This window comes from Leguminivora glycinivorella, chromosome 6 (genome assembly GCF_023078275.1).
Source record: "Leguminivora glycinivorella isolate SPB_JAAS2020 chromosome 6, LegGlyc_1.1, whole genome shotgun sequence".
NCBI classification, from domain to species: domain Eukaryota; kingdom Metazoa; phylum Arthropoda; class Insecta; order Lepidoptera; family Tortricidae; genus Leguminivora; species Leguminivora glycinivorella.
The window spans coordinates 12,516,208-12,534,517 of NC_062976.1; the positions used below are offsets into that span (position 1 = coordinate 12,516,208).

At 35.5% G+C, this 18,310-nt stretch overlaps 1 protein-coding gene across 1 annotated transcript in view; it reads right to left on the reverse strand.

The window, feature by feature from the left end:
- Window positions 1-276: 276 nt before the first annotated feature.
- LOC125227006 (dipeptidase 1-like) overlaps window positions 277-18,310 on the reverse strand; it is a 32,919-nt gene continuing 14,885 nt past the window's right edge. The window contains exons 4-9 of the mRNA XM_048131196.1: window positions 16,173-16,269; window positions 14,760-14,892; window positions 8,236-8,453; window positions 1,284-1,545; window positions 1,022-1,097; window positions 277-943 (exon numbers count right to left, since the gene is read on the reverse strand). Of these exons, the coding sequence (XP_047987153.1) occupies window positions 712-943; window positions 1,022-1,097; window positions 1,284-1,545; window positions 8,236-8,453; window positions 14,760-14,892; window positions 16,173-16,269 (1,018 nt within the window). The 3' untranslated portion in view covers window positions 277-711. The remainder of the gene's footprint in view (window positions 944-1,021; window positions 1,098-1,283; window positions 1,546-8,235; window positions 8,454-14,759; window positions 14,893-16,172; window positions 16,270-18,310) is intronic.

Genomic DNA, 18,310 nt, shown 5'->3' on the forward strand with positions numbered 1-18,310 from the left:
AAAGAATCTACGGAATGAAAAGAAATACTGTCAATACTAGCAGAATAGAAAGTTTCATCGTCGGACATAAATAATAAAATACGTAAATAAATATAAATAAAATTATATCAATATAAATATAACTACAAGAAATAAAATTACAAGATTTAACGAAAACAACTCTGCTTATCCTGCTGGTTAGCTTTAGAGATTACAATATGAGAAAATAACGAAAATAGAAACAAACGAAAACTGTTAACGAAACGAAAAATGTTATTATCTTAACATTATCTTAAAGTTCGAATCGAGCCGACTGTACCTAGAAGACGAGGTTGTGCTGTCTTGCACATGCTTCCTAGTTTAGCCTGGAAGTAGTCCAAGCCACTATGAGTACATAACTTATGACAAATAACAGTCTAACGGGTATCTACCCTAAAATTTCAACTTGTAATAAACGGACGATAACCGGACTATAACTACATGGTATTAAGTACTAATTATATTATAATGAATTAATAAATCTACGGAAATATTAAAGCTTGGAATACACGACCATTGCCGCATTTACTAAAAGTTTGGATTTGCTTTTCCAAAATTCGACTTTTCAACTCGATGTTTTAAGAGCAGGAAAGTATTTAGTTAAATTCTCGAACTTGTTTTTTCTCTCTTTTCTCTGGGCGTCTCTTTTGTCAAATTGAAGAAATTTGCGGGTATGGGTGTGGATGAAATCTCTTAGATATCCTGACTCGAGCAGTTATGAGCGTCCAATGTTCGTGGTGGCACCTCTTCATACGGAGTGACGTGCGCAGAGGCAAGTTCCTGTGCTACGCGCTCCGCGGCTCCTAACACTCGCAGAAGATTTAACCCTGCTAACTTTTTGAGGTCTTCTATGCTCCAACCGGACTCCATCAGCTCAGCGAAGAGTAAAGGATACGAAGAGACGTCTTCTAACCCTTGTGGTGTGCTGTTGAACAAAGTTGAACTTAGAAAAAGTTTTCTTAGAATAGATTTGAAGATCAGGATTTGAAAAAGGAAAACTTACTAGTTGATACCATCGTAGCCTGCGCCAAGGCCCACGCTGTCCACTCCGGCGACGTCGCGTATGTGATTTATATGTGCTGTAATTTAACGAAATGTAAATAAATATTGCCTTGTCATCCTGCGCCTAATTTTAAATGTCATATGGTAGAAAACACATATAAACTATTCGTGAAGACAAAACAAGTTGATACCGGTTTAGAATAGAACTATTTAATTTTCGTAAGGTTTTATTGTGTCATAACATAATACTATTCCATACATACCTATAGCATTCTGAACTGTAGCAGTCTCCTTGCACGTAAGAAACGAAGTGTAGAAATTGACCATGATGAGTCCCTTGTTGGCGGCCAGTAACCGCAGCACAGTGTCGGGCACGTTCCTCGTGACGTTGCAGAGCGCGCGCGCAGACGAGTGCGAGAAGATGACCGGCGCACGCGACGCCATGAGCGCGTCGCGCATCGTGCGCTCCGACACGTGCGAGAGGTCCACCAGCATGCCGAGCCGGTTCATCTCCTTCACCACCACCTAATCAGAAAGACCATTTTTATATAAAGGGATAGTGTGTGAAAGAGAACGCTCGCTTCATACAATATCGCTTTCAACAGAGGTATGTCGATTAAAGTGTAACTTTAACGTTTACGTAGCGACGTCTATATTCGTACACTTTGCTCGCCTGAATATTATTGTTAATTAAATAGCCTTAGTATGCACCCCATTTAGCACGAAATCCGTAGTATCCTTAAGAGTTGTAGAAATCGTTATGCCCATAACATAGCTACAGATACACATACTATCCTACCTACTTCATCGAATCGCCCACGGAGTCAAAATAGGTAACATTTTAAAATCAACATGTAAAATTATTCATAATATAAAACATTTAAAATTGTCAACTAATGCCGAAATTGCATTGAATTCAGCTACGGACAATCTTGCTATCGAAAAACCTTTGTCAAATGCCCCGTTACGTTACAAGGGTAGTTAGTTATAATCCGGATTGGATAATAATTTTCTTGATTACAAATGTATCATATTATTATTATGCTATGTTCCTAACCTAAGCATTCCTTGTTCACACGAGTGAAAGGCTGGCTACCTAGGCATTGTTCTTTCCTGCCGTCTGTTTAAGTTTGCCTAGTATAATTAATTGCTTGGCGCCGCTTGGAATACAATACCTACAATAGTTTGGTTCAGCAACGGAGGTGGAAAGCAGTGCAAGCCGTGAAATAGCCCGGGGTACGTTAGGAACCAGTGCCAGCCGGGTATTTGATGGCGCCCCATTTCTGCCGTATCGAAATTGTACGCTCGGTGTTGCTCTTTGCTATTGAAGTGCGCAACTTGGATACAATACAAAGTAAAGCTTAACGATGTGCACCTTTATGAGCATTACGTAACTTGAAAGGAAAATCATGACACCACAAAAATCCCTCAGTATCCTTACAACAATAGGGAGTTAGGTGAGGTTTTCTACTACCGATAGAAACCTCTTAGGTATTTTATGTATGTATGTAATACCGCGTAAGCATTTTGGAAAATTTCCCCTTTTAAAAGTCGTGTGCCTGAGTCCTGACATTGTTAGGCGAAAAACGGTAAACTCCGAAGAAAAGATCCTTAAAAGGTACTTTCTTGTTTTAGAACTTGAATAACCTGAATCCGTTTCACATGATGGATCTACGTGTCGCATCTTGTTATCATGTTAATCATGCGGTGTGTGCCATTGTTTGGCGTGAATCAAGTCTAACATATAGGTAGCTGTGGTTCCCGCTATATCATAAATGACGGATCGTGTCAGAGGTTGATGTTGGAGTATGTACCTACATCGACGATACAGGTATTATAGTACATTATGTTACGATACAAGTTCGAAACGAGTTCCGATAAATTAAAACACGACCGAAGGGAGTATTTTAAATCGACACGAGTTACGAATTTCCTTTTTGCACGTGTATCGTGCGACGTTTTTCAGTACAGATGGCCCTCTGAAGTTCCGACCTGTCATATAATGAACCATTTCTCGCACTAGTGCGTAAAAAAAACACCATCTGTACTGTAATATATTTACGTCTGTTTATGCTGTGTATTCTATGCATTGTGCAACGAGGCGGGTAAGTGAAATATTGCAAAAGAAAGTATAAATTCAAAACAGTGGAAGTCGTTGGATTAATGGTCCATTTCACAATGTACTCTTAACCCCAAAATAAAACAATTCTTTGACATCGCTTGCGCTATTTTCCTTATAATATTTATTTATTTACCTGCAGTATACCTACTAAACGTGTATTTTAATTATTACTTAATTGATTCGGATGAGTCATTAGTGATATGATTTGTAAGTTATTCCTTGGGAATAAAATTGAATGTAGCTTTTGCTGCACGTTTGGTGCTCAAGTGAGATAGTATGTATTACTATTCGTATTCATTCTTTCATTACTGCACGCTTGGAAAAACGCTTGCTTACTGAAATCGGTTAGACAATGGGTCTCTTCCAGCATAGCCCGTCGTCAACACAGCAGTTGTGAACGGCTTATTTTTAAACTAGCTTTTGCCCGCGGCTTCGCTCGCATTAAATTCGAAAACTGCGGATGCTCCATACAAACTTTCACTCCCCATTTTAGGGAAGTGGAGGGTTAGCAAGAGATAAAAAGTAGCCTATGTCACTCTCCATCCCTACAACTATCTCCACTTAAAAAAATCACGTCAATCTGTCGCTCCGTTTTGCCGTGAAAGACGGACAAACAAACAGACACATTTATAATAATTATAATATTAGTATGGATTTGGATGGGTTAAATTGTGGCGTAGGCGAGAGGCTGGCAACCTGTCACTGCAATGTCACAGTTTCGTTTTCTTTCAACCCCTTATTTGCCAAGAGTGGCACTGAAACGAATAGTTTCATGTGCTCTGCCTATCCCTTCATGGCGTACATACAGGGTGACTGTAATGACTTATATACAGGGTGATTCATGAGTCGTGAGCAGGAGTGAACAGGGTACTGGGGAGGGTCACACTGAGCAACTTTCATAATGGGGCAACACTAAATTGTGATATTTTTTTTTCTTAACTATGACTTAATTGATAGTTAATCATCAATTAAGTCATAATTAGAACGTAATTGATAATTAGCTATCAATTAAGTCATAGTTAAGAAAAATAATCACAATTCAGTGTTGCCCCATTATGAAAGTTGCTCAGCGTGACCCTCCCCAGTACCCTGTTCACTCCTGCTCACGACTCATGAATCATCCTGTATAGAAATAGAACTTATACTAAACGTTTTAAATATATGTACAACTTAAAACTACACAAATGAATACCTATATATTTACAAATAAAAAATCCTCCCCTCTTTCACTTAGATCTTTTATATTTAATGAACGTATTTATTGCATCAAAAATCTTTTACATGTGAAAGCATTTAAGCTACGTTGGTTATGATTCGGTATTATTATACTAATGGGCATGAATACAGACACAAATAATATCGTTAACAGCAAAAAAACTCCTTTAACCTTGAGTATCCGTCAAATGGGCTTTTATGCATCACTTACACCGATTTAAACAGCTTTTTGGGTTATCAAAAGAGGTAATCGTATAAGCTGTACGAGTATCTATTTTTTATTCAGTCGTTAAAGATGATAATGTCTGCTTCTAACCTAACGGGCCGTATGTTTTTACGACTTGTTATTTTGTTATTTGAAAAGTTCGTAAGTGATGCTCACGAGCCTGCGTTACGCGCCGAGAGTTGCTTCAACAAAAGAAAATATTTCGAAAAGTATCGTTGCAAGGAAACAAAGAGCCTGCTTCGCAAGCAGCTGGAGTTGATACAAAGCGAAATATTGCGGTGCGGCAGGATGTTTATGATTATGGCACACTCACTCTACTCAACATCTCAATCTTTACGGTTTCGTTTTTAGTACCTTCGAGTATGGGACTATTTTTCGTATAGATTCATAAATATTGATACTTGAGTGAATTACGAGTACAAAAAGAAAAGTGACGGCGTGAAAAGTTACGGGATTCCATTGTGTAGGTCGGCAAAACACATGAAACTGTTCAAAATTCAGTGCGCACCAAGACTGAACAATGAATATAACGGGCCGATTTTTGAATCTCACTCACTAAAATACCGGTTGAAAACGGTGACTTGCCTATTATTTTCAGCGTCAATTTTCTGAATTCGACCGCGTGAGACTTAAAAATCGGGCCGCAGAATCCATACTAATACTATACTAATACCAACGACAAATATCTGGGCAACCGAGCTTCGCTCGGTTCTGTTTCGTATCCTTGACATGTGTCGCCATCTAGTTCAAAAATGAATAAGTACTTACATCGAGCGAAAGAATTCTCAGCCTTAATAACACAACTACTCCACACGAGATGGCGCGCATTTCGCCACAAAAACTCAAATAGTGTATTTTCTATTCGTTTTAGCCTTGACCTGTGTCGCCATCTAGTGTTTGCAATAAATAGTACTTACATCGACCGAAAGAATTCTGTCTTAACAGTACAACTACTGCACACGAGATGGCGCGCGAAGAAAAACGCATGAAAACTCGAAAATTCGCGTTTTCCGGGACCTAAGGATAAGTTAGACCGATTTTTCACCCCCAAAAACCCCCACATAACAAATTTCTGCGAAATCGTTAGAGCGGTTTCCGAGATCGTCAGTGTAAATAAATATATATATAAATAAATAAATAAATAAATAAATATACAAGAATTGCTCGTTTAAAAGTATAAGATATAATACCGGGACAGACAAACCATACGCCTGAAATGTATGGGAATTTTAAGCTCAAAACTAGATGGCTCTGTTTCGCAGCCTGGAAATGGCGAAAATCATATTTTCCCCAAATAGTTTTGCGTGTTTTCATTTTTTAACCGCCGCACCCAAATCTCAAGGAAGGTGGTTGGTTCTCAATTCGTCTGTATTTTATTTTTATTTTTTACGTTTGTTCCACGATATCTCCGTCGTTACTGGACCGATTATGAATTTTTTTTTTATCGAATGTATATGCATACAGATTGGTCCCATTTTTCTATCAGAACCCAGTACTGATGATGGGATCCTTGAGAAATCGAGGGAACTCCTCAAATCTGAAAGGCATACATATGGTGATTTTTGTGTTTTTATAAGAACAGCATGCATTTACGTACGAAACAGTGACATTCGGTGCAGTGGAACTGCTGATGATGGTCAGAACGGAACTCCTCAAATCTGAACGGCACACTTATAGTGACTTTGGTATTTTTATAAGAACAGCATGCACTTACGTCCAGAACAGTGACATTTGGTGCAGTGGAACTGCTGATGAAGATCAGAACGGAACTCCTCAAATCTGAACGGCACGCTTATAATGACTTTCGTATTTTTATAGGAACAGCATGCATTTAAGTCCAGAATACTGACATTTATTTGTTAGGAGATTTGTTCTCTTTGTTATGCTTACATATTGAGTTTTCAAGTCAAATTCTGTCAAGCTCGATTTCTTATATGTAATCGGATATCGGATTCATGAGGAATCGAGGAAACTCCTCAAACCTTAACGGTATATTAATCTTTGTGTTTCCATCAAATAATCAAAGATTTATATTAAAAGCAGTTTTAAAAATTACCTACACATTTCTACATAATCCAACATTCGCTAGTACCATTCACCAGAACACCCAAAGGCGGCGGTTTTTTTTTTCTTAAAAAATTCTTTATTTTGATATCATGATATCACGTCAACGCACATTAAAAAATTTCGAATTTAACGCGAGCGGAGTCGCGGGCAAAAGCTAGTTAGGTCATAATTCTTAATATCACATTTCGCTTACAACTTACAACCTAACTTTTGAGTGTGTATTTATTATCTGAGGTTGTGATTTAATCAAAGAGTTTATTAACTACATTATATACCACTACAACCTGTTAACAAAAAGAAAGTACCTACAATGAAATTGAACTCTATTTGTTGTTCTGAACTTTGAAACGGCATAAAATGTCCTAAATAAAAGGGATCGGACAATAAATCCAGTCCTAACGAGCTTCCTCCAGGAATTTGCAATAAAAGAGATTACAACTTCTTAAAGAAAGATGAGGACTACAGACAGATAAGCTGGAAATCGGGCTACAGAGGCAAAATAACACCAAATAACATCAAGACTCATCTAATTTACTTTCAGCCGTAACGTAATTAAATTAATTTCCGAATCGTAGAGTTTTTAATACTTAGATGACAAGGTGACATTAATGTAGCTTATATTGTATAGGATGCATTGGGGCAATTTCGAAGCACAGAAATGCTCGGGTAATTTCGAAAGGGGAATTTTGATATTATGGAAATACTTAGTCATTTTTATGTAACTTTCGAAATTAGACGACTTTCGAAAGTACCCCAATGCACCCTATACGTAATAATTCGTAATAAATTATATTTACACGGTGTTAGATTCTTATCTAATTCTCTGTGATTATTATCCTAAAAATCTTTAACCATTTACCTATTCCAGAGGCCAAAAGAAGGAAAAAAAATGGGTCTGGGCGGAAAAATAAGTGTCGTAAGCCGTAAAATATATGAGATCCAATATTATATGATTCTTCTACATGTTCCCGCGCGAACTCTAAAATGTTGTTAAATTATGTTATATTTTTCAGTTTATAAAACGTGGAACGATGTTTGGTGTTGGTCTGTCACTCTTAGTGAATTTTTACTTTTGTTGTAAAACCTAGTTATCCTCCTAAGTCCCCGCGTACTTGTACAAGTACAAATTAAAAATAAAAGAAAGTTCCAAATTCAAAATCGAAAAAAATGACCTAGGACTTACGAGGTTATTGCGAGCTTACGAGCTTTTTGACGTATCAAAGACAAAGAAATAACATATTTAGGCTTCAAAGGAGACTTCATCGTTAAAAATACGATGTATACTAGTTAGGTGGCGATAAAAAACGTTATAGGACGTTTTAGTCTTTAGACTTAATATGGAATAAATTGTGAAGACGTATCGGGTACCGCGCGAACACCGTGTTTCAGGTAAAGGGTCAATCCGCGGCAAGAGTAACATGAGTCACGATTTTATGGCATGTTCTTTTAGTCACGACGCCTCCTTAAATTTGCAGCTGTAGTTCAAATAAACACTCAATGAAGTCCTGACTCACGTTACTTTTACGTAGATTCACCCTAAAGTACTTCGTAAGCACGTCATAGTCATAACAATAAAGATACTAACTTTTCCAAAAGGCGTAAGTCCTCCGCGTGGCGAAGGCTCGATCCGGTCGGCAGAGGCGCACTCGGCCCACGGGGTGTCGCAGGTGGAGGTCAGCGTGAGGTAGCGCACCCCCACCTGGTACAGCGTCCTGAGCACGCCGAGCGAGCCGCCGATGGCGTGCCCCCCCTCCACCCCCACCAGGGAGCACATGCGGTGGTTCGCGTGCGCCGATACTATATCTGCGATCACACATGATTACACTCGCCATTTTGTTCGGTAAATAATGGTGTAAGTGTTGAGGCTTCATTGTGCTGTGAAGAAGCGTTAAAATACATACAATAAGATGCCAATGCCACTCTTATTAGAAAAGCGCAAAAATATGTGACACGCTCTTATTCAATATGGCTCTACAAATTGAACGCAAATTGAAACGCTCATTTGACTCAGCTTCATCTATTTGCAAGTGTTTTATACGAGTAAATAAGTGATTCTATTTTGATTGTATTGATAACTTCAGCTGTTGGTTTTCCATGTACCTATGTTGATTCGGTCAAGTTGTGTTCAAATGTATGGAAAATTTAAAAAAAAAATGCAGCAAAATTTTAAAAGGTCCTTTGTGCACACTATCGTCCCCTACCGTCCCCCTGACGCAACACCCCCTTTTAGCACGAAATAGGTTCCTTTTTACGGTTTTTCTTCATTTTTGAGAAAGTATTACAGAGTTAGGAAAAAAGTGCCTATGAAAGAATTAATTCTTATTAAATTTTAAACAAAAAAGGTTATATGCATTTTTTTGTAGCACTTACCATATTCGTGCATTAGCTTGTTGAAGTTCGATATGACTCAGTACTTAATGAAATAGTAATATGTTTATTAGTGGTTTAATTTCGGAATTTTGTCAAAGTTTATCAAGCAACTAGTTTTTGCCCTTCTGAAGTACCTTTTTACCAAATTTCAGGCCTGTAGCTTGAAATAAAACTTATTCCCCATACAAACTTCAGCCAACCTCATTTTAACTCTTTTAAAGGATAAACATCCAAAAACGCTGAAATTAGCTTCTTTCCATTTTAATTTTACCTTAATAGTCTTTATACGAAGTTTCAAGCTCATATTCTCAAAATAAAGGTAGATCCTCATACGAACTTTGGACACCCATTTTCACCCCCTTAGGGGATGAATTTTGAACATTCCTTCCTTAGCGGGTTCCTAGACCTTATAAGTAACCTATGTGCAAAATTTGGATTCTCGAGCACCAGCGCTTTGGGCTTTACCTTGATTTAAGTCAGTCGGTCACTCAGGACTTTGCCATTTATACATATAGATAACATGAAAATAGTGCATGATATAAAAAATATTATATGAACTTTCTTATTGGGAATTTTATGAGTATTATTTCTTTCATTGACAACTTTTTTCTAAAATGTATACTTTCCCCAAAAATAAAAAAAAACTGAATTTTGGGACATATATTAGGGTAAAAGGGGGGGTTGCGTCAGGTGGAGGGGAAGGGACGCTAGTGTGCGCAAAGCACCTTACCCTAAGGTATCAAACCGCATTTGTTTTTATTTGGATTTTTTTTTTCAAAAAAACACAGTTTGACCGAATCAATGTAATAAAAATAAATACTTAAATGAATGTATTGCATAGAGTCATTAATTGGGGCATTTTGATGAAGAACAGATAAGTGAAGTAAAATAAAACCGTTTAAAACAAAGAATTGATGATGATGTTGATGATACATTGCGTGCTTATTAAAATAGTTTGTATTGCGGAGAAAATTATACTTAGTATTTATTTTAATAAATTATGTACTTTAGATACTTCAGTGTATTACTAAGGGGCCTAAGTGACCTAACCATTTGTGGAATACGTGGTCGTATCAAAAGTATACACTTTATATAATTATGCAATTATCTAAGCCTTGGCCAAACGAATTAACCATGTTTACCCTACCTATTATAATTTTACAGGAAAAATTAACAATGTGTTCGTGGAACTGACAGTTTATTAATAAAGGTTTAATATTAAACGTAAGTACGTAAGCGCAACGAATTAAATACAGGACTTTGTTCGCTGCAAAATAATTAAAGGATAAAATATGTATTTTAAAATACTGAATAACGTTTACTCCACTCACCAAGAACAAAATGTCTGTTTCGTAGATTTTAGCTGTCTGATACATGGAAGAGTAAATTCGTTTTTTGCGATTTCCTGTCAAAGGTTGCTCGGTATGGCTTATATTTTCACCCTGTAAATTATTGAAGGTGTTTAAATAAAAAGTTAAAAACCCCGTATATCAACAAACAAAATAATTAAGTACATTGCTTTATTAAATATTTACTTCCTCGGGTAAGAATAATGTCTACGCTTGTATTCAATAAGTAATGAGCATAATTTTTCAAGGGAATGGGTACTGTTAAATGTCTTAACTTTTTAGCGTCGACTGTCTTTAAGTAACAATGCCTGTCATCCACCACTTATGAAAAAATACTTTGGAAAACCCTGAAACTCATTTTAGGCTCATGCTCATTTAGTCACGTGTGCTTCACCGGTTTACAGATGATAATAGTAAAATGACGGAAAAGTGGTGCTACGGATTTCAGGGTGGCACGCTAGCAATTTTTGCTACGGATGGGTCGGCTTAAATTGTATTTCTACCCACTTACATTTTAATTACTTTTAAAATTGTAGGATTTTTATATAAGGTCCTAATTTATTAGATGCAGATATTTTTACAGCTGATAGTACTCGGTCTCTGGAGTATATTAAACCGTGAAACATTATAGCTTTTACGATGTTTTTTTGGAGAAAACGGAAAAACAAATTTGCTACGTAAAAATACCCTGTTTATGTGATTATTAAATGAAAACTCATTGAACAGATTCTAGTACCTCTTTTACGTACCACTTAACTGTAACTGGCCACTTCAATGACAGGTGCAGTTTTCCCACCGAACCTTTACGACATTTACAACAAACAATTGTTGACATGACACAGTGTTATTGTGACATGTGATAATGCACATGATGATTTTTTTAGACGAAATTATAATTAATTTTTTGTTAGGAAAATGAAATCAAAAAAGTTACATGAAAAGATTTCTTAATTTATATTTAAAGTTAATTATTTTAATGTAAAGTATCATGTGTTAAAATATCTGCAACTAATAAATTAGGACCTTATATAAGTACATTATCCTTAAGGAGTGCAAATTTAAATAAACTAATTTAAATACCTAAACAATGGGGCAAAAAGAAACTCGCCGATGGAAATTAATTAAAACCATTTAGGGTTTTTTTTTATATCTCACAGCCAAGGCAACGAGTTTTTCATGCAAATAGCTCGGATGCAAAGAGTAGATTACCTACAAAATACAAATCTGATTGTACAGCTGCGCCGTTATAACAATCCGTCTTTTGTGAAACGTTAATCTAAAAAATAAGTGTGTCGACAGTGCCTTGTCCCCGGCCGCGGGTCTGCATAATTACTTTTAATCGAGCACACGTTTCAACAACAACCAACTTTTAATGTACTTAGTACTGAAAATATTCTTCATTTCATAAAGGCAACGTAAGGTCAGTGTCGGGAAGACCGTCTACCCGGAAAGACCGTCTACTGAATATAACTTTTGTATTTATATATCTACCACTTCTTACATCTCCGAAGGTATACCAGTTTTTCATCCTTAATCCATTGGTCTTCAATAGATATCCTAGAAAACTGAGGACGAACAATCTAGTTAAAAAAAGTAAACTTGATTCGTGTTCTTTGATAATATTAATATTTTCGATCTCGAGGACCATCGAGTTCAACATGGTTACGCAAAAATGGTTACGCAAAAAATAAAAATAAAATAGAAACAGTCAGAATATTTGTGCATTATGTATGTAACGTAGTAATTTAATAATTGTTCTTCCTGTCTAGTACTATTAATGATCTTAAAACGTGTTCAGTTTATTGTTTTATGTTCTGAAATATGTAACTTCGGAATTGTGCCTAGTCTGAAAGACCAGCGAGTATATACCGGCGAGGATATAAGAGTAAGGCACCTTTTTTAGGCTTTATGGGAAATAAGTCGAGTGTAAACGGGTGTTGTAGGTTAATTTTAATTGTAAGTTTCGGCTCTGTTTTTGTCTGGACCTGAAAAAAGAAGGTTATCAACCTCATCTACGGGACGGGACATATGACGATCTTGCCTTATAAATAGGAAAATGCTGATATGTTGAAAATATCAACGTTATTTGGTTTTAATATCTATCACATTACCTACTCACTGTCATTACAGAATATAACTACAAATAAAAAATAAATATTGGGGATCCCTTGGATTTTATCACACAAATTTACTTTAATTCATCAAAGTAGTATAAAAGCTTTGTAAAATATAATATTTGCTAGCCCGTAGGAACATGCGGATTACTCCAGACTACTTTAATTGTCTAGTTTTATCCACTCAAACTTTATTTCAATTAAAGTATGCCGGTCTTGTCCGCACTGACCTTATTCCTAAAGGGTAGACTTAAAACGGGAGACCAACAGGATCCCGTGCTGCGATGCCAATATCGTTTTAGGATATAGGTACTTATAGTTATTTGTTGTACAAGGGAGCAAAGTTGTATTTTAACCGAGTGTGGAATTGCAACACGAACTAGCGAATGGATTCTAGGGTTGAACTACGAGCGAGCGAATGGATTCTATGGTTCGAAAATAGAATCATGAGCGAAGCGAGTAGTTCAAAAATAGAATCCTGAGCGTAGAGTGTTGCAATACACACGAGTTAAAATAACTTTGCATCCCGTGTGTAACACTTAACTTTTCACCTCACTAAAGCGAGGAAACACGCAATAAAAACAACTGGAACATAATTGCACAGAAATAAGTCAATTTGCGTTTATTACAATTTCCACGAAGCACCGACCGACATCACAAAAGTTTCAAATTAAGAATCAAGAAGAAAAATCTATTTGGGTGCGTTCCGTTTCACGCGTTTTGAGATTGCAATGTTACTTAAGGTGCGTTCTGAATAAGTACAATGGAAGAGTCAAAAATACAATTTCTTGTACGATTTCAAGTGTCTTATGGTAAAATAATGTTATAAAATTGTTTGAATTTTATGTTTTTAGTCGGATACAATTATTGTTATGGTATGAAATTATTTTTACGTTGACATCACATGATTTGTTAAGACAATTTAAGCACAGGGAGAAAATTGTCCTGTCTGGGACTTGCCTTTACAAGAAATTATATTTTAAAAAGTAACTAATGACACCTTCGGATTTCAAATATTCTTTGCACTCTTGTGGATAAAATGCGATTTTGCTATCTGTTTTTAAAGAATAAAAAGTCCTTTCCGAGCTAGTGAGGTGAAAAATAATTTATTAATTAACAATTATTGATATTGATCACAATCGTCAATTTTTTTTTTGAAATTGAATTTTTCTATTTAGGATTAAGCTTTTTGAGATCAACATATGTTAAACAACGTAAGTTGTATGTTAAAGCACTAGAAAGGTCCCGTTAACAGTTATGTATTGTTTACTCTTGTAGTCATATTACATACTTAATTACTTACTACGAGTATATGGACGGGCATTTTCTGAATTTGGGTCCTTCCAATTAGCGGTTGTTAACAAAAATTAACTCGCTGTCAGTTTTGTGACGACAAATTAAGCATAAAATCTGTCTAAAAATTATATTTTTTTCACATTCTGAATGTAGATTATCGCTTAATGTTTATGTAAGTAACACAAAAACAATATTTTTATTGAAATTTCATGCTTAATTATTGTCACAAAACTGACAGTGAGTAAATTTTTGTTAACAACTTATGCTAAATAATTGAGGGGACCCAAATTCTGAAAATGCCCGGACACGTTACAAATTATAATGCAATTAAATTACAGAAAATCATTACAATGAAATTAAATTACGGAAAATCAATACTAATTCATCATTACGACAATCATAATAATTCAATTCATTCAGTTACATATTAATTTGATCAAGCTCATTCCAATGTTCGATTTTTATATAATTTGTGGTCATTCAATCAAAAGATAAAATTACTTACGTAAAAAAACCTGCTGTTTTTGTAACTTTTCAGGTGCCCTAACTTAGGTTGGTCTCTAAAAAGCTTTTAACAACATTTCCTAAGTTCAGTTTGTAACAGTTTGGAGTAGCAGCACCGGACCGGACTAGTAGATGCCCTCAGTCAGTTCCTAATTTTTAAAGAAAATACCATTTTTATGTATATTTATTTATTTATTTAATCACATTTTTTACACGCAAAACTAAAAATACAAAAAAGACTTTAATAGAAAATACCTATAGTATATTATGTACAATAAATATATAATCTGCTATGTTACGTACAATCGTACATAACCCTTGTTAATTATGAACATTCAAAATTTATTGCGCAGCTGTAAACTTTAATAATTAATGCTAGTAATAATAGCTGTAATAGCGTACAAAATTGCCCACCACTAGCCAACGGCAACGGCCATAATACAATAGACAAGGGAAATATTTAATAAACAGTTTACCGTCGGCGGAGGTGCAGAGAGTGAGCTGCGGATGGTATTTGTCCGTGAGCCGCTGTATGAGATCAATTTGCTCGAACGTCAGCTGCACCGCGTCGCGGTGTTGCGCGTCGCACGGCACGTACGCGGCCCAGAACTGCGGGACACAATCTTGATTAAATATCACGCACGAGACCACGTGGCGCTGAATGAGAATAAGACATTCTCATAACTCAAAGTTAAATCATTTTTACAATTTGTTTTCTTCTTTGTCATTATCAGTGATCGGTTTTTTGGATTCGACATGGGGTGAACGACCTCAATCATTATGTTAGTATGGATATGCCCCGGGAATCCGGGCTTAATGTTGTTAGAAAAGGCAAAAAAATATGTACAATGTCCACAATGCCAAATGGTTTTATTGCTCAACCAAAAATATAAAGCAACAACATTAACATTATAAACTTAAACTAAAAATAGTACATAACGTAATAGGCCTTACTAACATGCGATTTCATAACCACTATAAATCTCTCCAACAATTTAAAAATGTGAACTCTTTAGCTTTGATATTCTTACAATAAAATTTAGAAAAACAATTTAAATTTAATGTTCGGTTTGTATAAATATCATGATAGATGTAAGGTAATACTTTGTGGAGGTTCTAATATATTTTGCTTAATAGAGTGTAGAGATTAGGAAAAGAATAGAAGTTTTTGTCTCAACTGGTTGCCATGTAAGAGTAAAAAGTTCCTTAGAGATAATTTCGTCGTATCAATATTAACTTTTCTACTTGATATCCCGCGAGGGTGAATCCAAAAAACCGATCACTGTAATCATTATACTCGACACGAGTTTTTGAACGTGTATTGTACGACGTTTTTCAGTACAGATGGCCGTCTGAAGTTTCGATTCGACCTGGCATATAATGAACCACTTCTCGCACTAGTGCGTAAAAAAACACCATCTGTACTGAAAAATAATTTTACGACAGTATTGATTGCAGCTACTAGTGTCAGTCACTGACACGGCAGCAATGGGTCGTGGTCTTTAATTTGTTACCTACATAGATTTTTCGAGAATTCAATTTTCGAGAAAAATGTTGTTCAAATGTTATGGAACGTTTGATTTTTTTTTCAATATAAAGTTAATGCCGTATTCGTGATGCACCATCAAAGGTATCAAATAGGTAATTGATACCATTTTTAACACATTGAAAAAAAAAAAATGTTTCTGCTAAGTGATCTGCAATTATTTTGTATCAATTAGTACATAATTATGTAACCCATTTGAAATCGGAATTCTGTCACGAAACACCATTACATCATAAGAAATATAATGCGATAATCTGTACGCAAAGCGCACAGAGATACGTACGTATACCTACGTCATATTTTCATTCGAGAATGGACCTTTATGACTATAAATTTTCCTTACCTGTCCGGCCACCCTCCCTTGTTTTAATCGCGGCAAATCGGTGTGGCTCCATGAACTGGTGGCCCACGGCGATATCGTTCGCAGATCCTCATCGAACCTGAAACAAATTTATGTGTATTGATTTCCGTTTTAAAGGCAAATGTAGGCATTTAGAGTCTGTTGTGAAAAAGAATAGTCACAGAATGTATAGGGCCCATACATTCCACGACTCTTCTCTTTCCCAACAGACTCTGCGAATGAAAATGTTGTTTTTAAATATAACGTATATACATATAATAAGTGTAACGGTGATTCAATTCCTTTCATGTTTTATTCGTATTCTCGCCCAAGAGGCAACAATTACTGCGTACACAATGAGATCAAAGTTACGTATGTATTTATGTCTCGTGCATTTCGACTCGTAAGCTTACACGAATTATTTATATCTAATCTTATAATTTGTAATATATTGGATCGGATGGAAATTGTTCGTCTAATAAAGAAAGATACAGCAAATAATTACATTACGTATACGTTATTATGTGTAGAGAGGATATAATTATGTAGGTATGTAACATTCACATGTTCACACCTATTAGATGTACGCTCGCTCACAAATGTTCATTAAAGCGCTCACTTTACTGGCAACTCTCTTGCTCCCCACAAAATTAGTGCATGAATCAAATCAGACTGCATTTGATCAATAAGTAAAACTTATATTTCCAAAAGCATTCATCAACAATTCTCGGCAGGTACAAAGAATTATTGATAAATGGATAAGAAATAATTATCTTCAATAATTATCTCCAGGTACTAACGTATTCGACGCTTTGCAAACAATTTCATCTCCTGGAAATGAAATACCTTAATTCTTGGGAAGAGGAGCGAAGGAGATAACACCGACGAAAAGAACAAAAATAGTAAATTGCAATTTTCCTTAGTTCTCATCTGTCTATCGGGGTTAGCTCGTGTAAGATTAATAGATTACTGCGCTGCCATTAAGGTTTGTAATTGGGGCAATAATCCTTCAAACGGGTAAGCGGTTGCCTAATTTAACGTCTAATTCAACATGCCGGCTTTGGTAAAGTAATGTTAAGCTAACTTTGATTAGGCGTCTTCAGGAAAAATTTGGAAGCAAATTAAAATAACATCGTTATATTTTTTTTTTCAATTAATTTTGAAGGAAATTATTATCATCGAGGACATTTTCATATATCATATTCTTCCGGCTGTTTTTAACATTATGGATGGCTGACGTGATTTCAGGACATCTAGGGGCCGATTTTGAATCTCGGCCATTTGATTTCGTGAAATTCGTTCAATAATATCTCCACTACTAGCGATTTAAATTCTACTAACAGAATCGAAAACGAGTGGTCAATACCACTAGTTTTAAAATTACTAGCTGTCATTTTTCAAAGATAGCATTCCGTCGTTTTCCACAGACATTCGAACGGCGAATTCGTGCATTCGAAATTCAAAAATCGATTTTTAATTAATATGTATTCTACAATAGGCTACTTGACTCTTTTTCAAAGTATGTCTTATATCATTAATTACTGTCTAATTAAACGAAAAAAAATAGTACCATATTTTATTACGACTTAAAAACCCGCAAAAAAAATATTTAAAGTTTACTTTTACTTGATCAGGCAAAAACAACACCAGCCATATGAATCTATAGAATATCTATGACATGACGTTAGTATATTTAGAAAAAATATTTCACATTGTCACACGCGTCAACGACTATGAATTTTAATACAATAGAGGTTGCTTCTATGGAGATCAGATTACTACCTCTAATTTCCATAGTTGATCTGAATTATGTGACGTCACTCCATTGGCCAACACCGTTTTCGGAGTCCATAATTAAAAAAAAACATACACACATGTTTAATTAAAAATACGCAGTCATCACGCACTTTTAATGCCCGCAAGCTATAAATATTGATTTCTTAAGTTTCTTTCGTGGCACTTTATTACTATTTTATGTCAGTGTAAAATTGTTTATTATCTGTGTGCTTTCGAATAAAAATATTCTATTCTATTCTATTTATTCTAAATACTACAGAAAACATAACTTGATGTGCTAAATTCGATACGAGTCTAGTAGCCTAAGCATGTACTTCTTATGTACTGAAATAAAAATAAGATTA